Raw genomic sequence first — 8,516 nt, forward strand, 5'->3', positions numbered from 1 at the left:
TTTCCTAGTATAGATAGTTTTTACAGACAAAATTAGGGACTGAAACCCAGTCTACCTCGGGCAGTGCATTCTTCAAAACAAGAAATAAGAGAGTACACAAAAAACAACATCTATTAAAAAGAACTTGTAGATAAATGGTCCCTACCCCAGGATGCATAGTTCGGTTAGGTTGAGTATGCGGGTCATTTAGATCTTACGTTGAATGACGTTCCTACCCCTTAATATATAGTTAGTAATACATTATTTAGGTCATACAGTATATTCAATTTGTCACTTATTTTTTGGCACGTATTTATGCTGTATACGCAGTAATAAAAGAAGTTGATTTGTTGACATAATTTCCGCCCTCCCTATGTTTTTAAATACTCCATTAAAACATTGTACCTTATGAACAATCCCGGGTTTTTCGTCAAAGGCCCCTTCAGTGTCTTAAAAATCTGTTGAACAACATATCAATTTTTTTCCTCTCCTGTAGAGCGTAAAGCTTTAAACAGATTTAACTTTGGGTTTTACAATGTTGGTTAAGTAGCAAAATGAACTTACAGAAATCAACATCATATCTTATTGGTTAATAAGTACAAGTATCAATAATCAGGTAGACCAGATAAAAAAAAAAAGAAAAAGAAAATTAAAACTGAAATGTTCATTTGAAATTATATTGAAAACCATGCAGTAGGCCTACTTTCTTCATACTTAAAAAGTTGTAATAATAGTGATTCGTAGTAACCTCACTTTTTTAATATTATATTTTTCAAAATGTTTCAAAAATATATCATGTAGTATCTTTATCAATCGCATTATTATTAATTAAAATTTGAATTAACTATTATGAAAAGTAATGATTGCGTCTTGATTGAATACACATGAAAAACTCGCAGGTTTTTTATTCAAGAACTTCTAAATGCAACGGCATCACATTTAAAGCCAGGCTACGGAGGGAAAACTATGTTTGATAGGCCTACGTTGTACAAATGATTTTTTTTTAAAACACAAAAATCATATTTGACGATCATATTATTATCCATACAGAATAAACAAGGTTATTACATTTGCTCTTTATAGTTATTACATTTTCATTATTCTTATTATTGTTATTATTATCATTAAATTATTATCCATACAAAATAAAAAAGTTATTACATTTGCTCTTTATAATTATTAAAATGTTATTTTCCGTATTATTGTTATTATTAGCATTAAATTATTATCCATATACAGAATAAACAAAGTGATTGCATTTGCTCTTTATAGTGTCATTTCCGGCTAGGGTGAGGTACTATTTCCTCAAATTTTCATACCTTAGCTCCAGCCATGGTGTGTTATATTATGTTGAAATATTCATGAGAAATTCGTTTGTGCTTAATTTTGACTACAATGGTGATGTGATGATAACGAATTTTACTATAACAATACAATACAATATTTATTGGATTATACTTTCATAACAGTTGCACGCCTTAGACAAAACCTAACGGTGTATCCAGATAGGAACAAAATGTAAGCAACAAAAATATAAAATTAAATTCTTTATTTTAAAGAGATTTGCACATTACTCAAATTACATTATTGCTCACCCGCCAATCAAATTAAACACTAAGAATATAAGAATTGATTTGAAAAGTCGTGCAAAGCAAATCAAGACGCTAACTCACCCCACAACGCCACCAACCGACGCCATCAGACCCCCGCCAAAGGCAACACAGCCAGCCGAATGCTAGCTGTCCTCCCTGTCGTTGGGTGTTGTTCGACAGGGAAGACTATCAACACCCAGACAGCCGCACCACCTAGCGAAGGTCCGACGTCATCGGTCCGATAACGCAGCAAAGCAAGCCAACGCCTCTGCTACACTTTGAACCAATTTTCGGTCAGTATACATACGGTAATTTACAGAAACCAAATGAAATTATTTGAACATTTAAGAATATAGAACACAATTAAAAGAAAAACATTTATGCTCTACATGCAGTATGTGTGTGTACGCACGGAAATGCTTACATTCGCTTATAAATCAACCATGGTGGGGCTGAAGTGGGTGTGGACAAACGGTAGTAGGTGCAGTGTATACATCGAAGACAATGTTTTAAATTTTTTATTCTATGGTACATCACACATTAATTAGATCTCTGTTGGCGGAAAACGCTCATAAAAGATCATGATAAATAATGGTGATGTGATGATGAAGAATTTTACTATAAGAGTGTCATTTCCGGCCATCTAGAGGTACTATTTCCTCAAACTTTCGAACCTCAGCCCCAACCATGGTGGGGCTGGGTGTGGTCTCACGAAATGACCCCCCCCCAAAAAAAAAACAGATCTGCGCCCTTGGTTTAGTTTGGTGCCTCTCAGCTCACAACCAGCCTTTGCATTATTGAGGCATACATTTCATTAATATAAATGCCTATGGCATACATGATTCCTTCAGTTCGTCAACTATTCGTATGTGTAGATTCAAGCACAGTTGAATGCTTACACTTATAATACTACCGGAACAAACAGTTAAAATCATGACAACGAGGTTATAAACTGTCTATTTGTTCTTTGTAATTACAACTTCTTTATTGCTTCTCTACAATTTCTTTATTGCTTCTCTGCAACTTCTTTATTGCTTCTCATGACGGGAAGTCAGATTAAAAACGTGTGTTTTAGAAAACCATTTTGCTTGCGAGTTGTCCATTGGGTCAAGCCTGGTCTTCTCCGTAAATGTTACTTTGTCATTGCTGTCAATCAGGATGACAGTAGTAGTTCTGAAATTAACGAAAATCGTGCATTACAGTCCAAAGATAATGGAAATTTCCGGAGTGTCAATCAAACTTAACAACTGACCAATCAGAACAAGGCCAGGAATACGCGCATGTCCTACAATCACACGTGTGGTCACATACGAACATGTTTACGTCCATTTACGCTGTTGTTTTTTGGGACCTTGCAACAATACCAAGGGGTAGGGCTTAGCAGAAAGGCCCATTGTCAGTGGCGTAAACAGGGGGTTCATGATGCCTGAGCACCACCTCACCCCAACACCATTTATTCAAACGTGAAAAATAATAGTTTAATTAATGTTACTTTATACGTTAACAATCAATGGTGTTACCATAGCCATTGTTGCGAGTGCTTCGTGGCGTTGTGTTCTTTTGGAATCGGTTGTCAGCCGAATTATCAGCTAAAAAGCAATTTTGTTCATATAGAAAATAAAAGAAATAAGATAAGGTTTTAATCTAGGACGATTCGATAACGATATATCGTGGTAGTAACGACGATTTTATCGTTTTTCTATGATTATGAAGTCATTTGAATTTATTTGTTAAATTATTTTGTTATCGTATACACAACAAATTGTTATTGAATCATTCTAGTGTAAAAGTTCTATTTTTTAAAATTGTGTTGTATTGAAAATTGTGTTGTATTGTACATTTTTGTTCAAAAAGGAAGTAAACAAATGTCAAGCTGAATTGAATTGAACTGAAATGGTTGGGGCTGAGGTATTGTATGTCTATTGCACTTCTCGACGGTCGGGTTTAGCATGGTTAGAGTCAAAATTTGAATGTAATCTTCTTTTTTCCTCAATTTCTTTCAATTTCAGGGTGATTTATAGTTGATATTTCACCAATAAGATTATTGATAGAAGATTCGCCACAAAAGAACAACATTAAACAGTAGCGGATCATGAAATTCGAAGTAGAGCCGGAAGTGGGGTTCAGAAAGCAATTTTCCAAATAGGGGAAGATTGCACTTCAGCCTACTAGGGTTGGTAAAGTTTTTTTTTTGAATGTAATTTCTTTTTATCTCCCATAATTTTTTTAATTTGTAAAAATCAGGGCTTCTTCTGATTTGTTTTATTATTCTATATACAGGTAAAAACAATACAAGACAAAACTGATGTTCATCACCTGAGGATTACCACAAGTGGCTCTCCTAAACTAACCATTTTTACATAAAACATACATAAAAAAAAACAAAAGATATACAAGATTATGAAATAATTTATAGTAAACAAAGTCTATGCCTTTGTCAAAGGTATTTCATTATTAATAACCTAATGCTTAGCAGTAAGATGTTTATCACACTGTTGAGAGACAAGAAAAATAATAAATCTAACAAACAAGAATACCAAAAATAGCCACATGAAGTATACAAACATGGTCTACAAGCCTACCTGGTGCCAAATACAGGTATTTCAGCAAACACCATTTCTGGTAAAACGTCTAAAATCTCCTCAAACGTAGAAACGGCTCGTGTATCAGGAAAACTACAAGGAAAGTGTATACATTTTTGTCTTCATTGCTACTACGATCACGTCGGCTAAATAATTACATACAGTAATCAAAAGTAGCATGGGAGCTATAGCAACAGAGGATCTCATCCAAGTTTGCCTAGGAGGTTCGACCCCTTAATGTTTGTTAGACCATTAAAGTCATAAATAAAAACAGTTTGAAGATATCCCCAAGGGTTAAGTCCGACATTAGACGGCCTAAAAAAACACTGGCTCCAAAAAGCCGGTTAAGGGCTACTAGAAGGGCAACTAGAATTAATAACAGATATCATAAAACATTAAGATAAAAACTGATTATTACTGTAAAAAGAACAAAGCTCCATATAATTTTCCCGCTTTTTGGTGACACGTTTAAAAGCTAAACGTGTTTAGACAGCTAAGTGTGTTTAGGATCTTGACGGGTTTAGCATAAAATGTGCTTAGGTATTCGATGTCATGATGTCAAATACCTAAAAACATTTATTGCTAAATGCGTCTGGAACCTAAACATATTTAACTTCTAAACGTGTCAGCGGGACAAAATTGCGCGGAATTTTGTTTTTAAATCTGCCACCTTATTTTGCAGTGTTTGTTGAGGTCCTACATCACATTCACGATCTGATGACGTTTTAAAATTTTGGTTTTCTGTGATGTAATAATACTGTGCTGTGACAAAATTTAGTCATATATTTGATGTAGTAAATTCTACAATCTTTTGAAATTTTTTGAGAAATCTGCCCAACTGCCGAGAGAAATCTTTACAAACTTGTTTAAAGGAATCTGATCCAATATTACAGAGTAAAACGGCGTGAAATCGTCCGTTTCTATATCTTGGCATTGAGTGGCTCCCCATCTTGTTTAATGCTTTTCTATATACGGCAATAATTTTTCTACCAACCACTCTGTCTTTGCAGCAAAAGCCATCAATTTTTCTGTAAGTTTTTCTGGGGGGATATTTGGGTTGTCATCCAGGAGCTTCTCAAGAAATGTTCTACCACGTTTTGCCCTGGGCCAGGGCTCGGACAATACAGTGTTGGAGAGGCCATAGCAACCTAGAGTAAAGACAACAAATGAACAAATATTTCGAGAGAAATTATTGGTAGGAAACTGAATGTATCAGTAATGTAATAAAAGGGTCTTGGATTTGAATCAAAAACTATTTTCACCCATTTATTGAACACCTTAATGGAGAAGATACTGCTGTATTTTAATGAACCCGTGAACGCCGTGAATTTATGGAACGCCGATACTGAATTCAGTAGCGCAGTGCAATCGTTATACATTAATATTGTTTCTTAAATTTACGAATTGTCAGCTTGATCAGGCAAGGACTTTTTAAATGTACATCTTTGGATCACGGGTACTTGAAAGCAATATTGTTTATAGTATACCAACATTGATTTGTTAATATTTAATATTTAAATAAAAAAGTGAATCAAATGGAGTATACCAATTTGGCCTCATAGCCCTGTTGGGAAAGCCCGTGGTTTACTTACTTAGAACTATAAGTAGTCTGAGACAACAGTTACAATAGTATCATCACATGCTAATTCGAATCATTTCTTCCTCAATGAGAATAAAACTCAAGTTCATTCACTGTACTTCTGGTTAAAATCAAGTAACACCAATTCTTCATTCACTTCACTGGCTGCCCGTTCATTAACGAGTGATTTTCAAAATTATTTTTATTACATTTAAGTCCAGGCATAGCAACACACCTCGTATCACAAGCTTAATACTTGATTACTCCACCAAGCGAACATTACGTTCTAGAAAGGGCTTTTTCACACACCTAAAACACTCACACAGTCATCCATGGCAATTGTGCTTTTTCAGTTGCTTCTCCAACCAATTGGAATAACATCCCACTTCACATTCTATCAATACAATTAAATCACTTCTTAAAACTCATTTTTTTACTGATCAACTTTTATGATTCATGAACTGGCCCCGAAACTCCTAAATATCGGGATGGAGTGCGGGGGGGGGGGGTGGTAGTTTAGCCAACATGGTTAATAGTTAAGAATACGGTACCGGTAGCTAGTTTAATGTACTTAGGAACGTACAGGGTCATTACGTTCTAGAAAGGGCTTTTTCACACACTTAAAACACTCACACAGTCATCCATGGCAATTGTGCTTTTTCAGTTGCTTCTCCAACCAATTGGAATAACATCCCACTTCACATTCTATCAATACAATTAAATCACTTCTTAAAACTCATTTTTTTACTGATCAACTTTTATGATTCATGAACTGGCCCCGAAACTCCTAAATATCGGGATGGAGTGCGGGGGGGGGGGGTGGTAGTTTAGCCAACATGGTTAATAGTTAAGAATACGGTACCGGTAGCTAGTTTAATGTACTTAGGAACGTACAGGGTATGACATAAAACTCCATTCGTTCAAGCCGTCAGCGACTAAACTGACAACTCCATCAAGTGTCAATGGCTGCTGAGGAGAGGGTGTTTATGGTCACCCAGCAGCAAGAAAAAACAATAACTGAACAAAGGGCGGATGTTAATGACCAACCATAAATTAGCCTTAAGTTATTATTACTGTTTCTAACTGTTATTATTATTAATATAATTATTTATATTATTATTATTAATATTATTAATATTATTATTATTATTATTATTATTATTATTATTATTATTATTAATATTATTATTATTATAGTTAGGGAATTAAATTTATGCTTTTAAAAAATAAACAGACAGATAGACAGACACATACTGTAAATAATCAAAATAAGCACAGCGGCACTCATGCCAATTTTGGAAGTTTGCGTCGCCTAATCGAGAGTGGCATTTATTGCAAATTATTGAAGTGGTCCTTTCCATGCATGTGTTGAATGTATGCCTATGGCTTGTTACGTTATTATTATTTATTTCATTTATTTATTCAACCAGCGAATATTTACAACGTACAATACAACATATTTTGGTCAGGGGCAGCTTAAGCCAAGTTTTACTATAATTCATTGAGAGTCAGCTGCCATATTATCATTTAGTATGTGGGATAAAAGCTGTTAAATAGTATCCCAAATATGTATGGTTAACTACAAACTAAGCACCACAATGCTTATTTAAACAGAATATATCTAATGAGCGCCACGGCACTTAGTAAAAACAAAAACAGTATACTTTTGACCATCATCATCATCATCATCATCATCATCACTCTACATAACACTATGCTGATTATTTAACTTGGTCACTATTATTGTGTACTGTGAGGACTTCTAAATGGTGGGTTGATGTATAAACACTATAGTATACTGTACTGGCATGTATTTGTATTTTATCCCAACAGTTTGTTACTTACCAGATTCTAATTTAACCGGGTTAATCTCTGATCTATTGCTATAGTAGCAGACTTCTGGCTTGGTATTGCTGAAAGTATGGCATAACAGTTTTTTTTTTTAATAGTAAAAACACATTCAGCAGATTATGCGCGATAATTCGTTCTTAGAAACTTGGTCTGCCGGATATTTATCGATAATATAGCCCTTATAAGGAAAGTACAGAAACTTAATGCTTTTAACAGTAAAAACACATTCAGCAGATTATGCGCGATAAACGTTCGTTCTTAGAAACTTGGTCTGGGATATTTATCGATAATATAGCCCTTATAAGAAAAGTACAGAAACTTAATGCTTTTAACAAAACACTTATTTATTTAAATGCACGAAAAATATATGTGACTAAATTAGAGATGTTTTCTGATCTTAAGAAATTAATAAAATTATCTTTGGGATAAAATTTGTAATATAATTCTGATATGTATTTTTTCATGTGATCAACATAACAAGGATATACTAAAGTGAACTTTACGTAACTAGTAAACGACATGTTTGGACGTATCACATGTCACCATCAGGCATTGTTGCTTTTGCTCTACCTCTTTATATACTACCGGCCAGACAAATACTATAAGGTAAATAAATTTCAAATAACTCGTTGATTTTGCCATGAATACCCAAATCTAATTTTGTGCCATAGTTGTCTTCCATTTTCTGCCCAACATTTGCTCATTTCTTTCACTTTTTCTTCTAAGTTGGTATTGATAACATTTATAACTGTTTTTTTTTAAATAGTAAAAACACATTTAGCAGATTATGCGCGATAAACGTTCGTTCTTAGAAACTTGGTCTGCCGGATATTTATCGATAATATAGCCCTTATAAGGAAAGTACAGAAACTTAATGCTTTTAACAGTAAAAACACATTCAGCAGATTATGCGCGATAAACGTTCGTTCTTAG

General features: G+C 34.1%; 1 protein-coding gene across 1 annotated transcript in view; it reads right to left on the reverse strand.

The window, feature by feature from the left end:
• Positions 1–860: 860 nt before the first annotated feature.
• LOC117113049 (transport and Golgi organization protein 2 homolog) overlaps positions 861–8,516 on the reverse strand; it is a 12,552-nt gene continuing 4,896 nt past the window's right edge. The window contains exons 3-5 of the mRNA XM_033256274.1: positions 5,148–5,301; positions 4,154–4,246; positions 861–2,744 (exon numbers count right to left, since the gene is read on the reverse strand). Of these exons, the coding sequence (XP_033112165.1) occupies positions 2,600–2,744; positions 4,154–4,246; positions 5,148–5,301 (392 nt within the window). The 3' untranslated portion in view covers positions 861–2,599. The remainder of the gene's footprint in view (positions 2,745–4,153; positions 4,247–5,147; positions 5,302–8,516) is intronic.

Source organism: Anneissia japonica, unplaced genomic scaffold (genome assembly GCF_011630105.1).
Source record: "Anneissia japonica isolate Jap-2015-1 unplaced genomic scaffold, ASM1163010v1 scaffold288039_len1115542_cov189, whole genome shotgun sequence".
Taxonomy (NCBI): Eukaryota; Metazoa; Echinodermata; class Crinoidea; order Comatulida; family Comatulidae; genus Anneissia; species Anneissia japonica.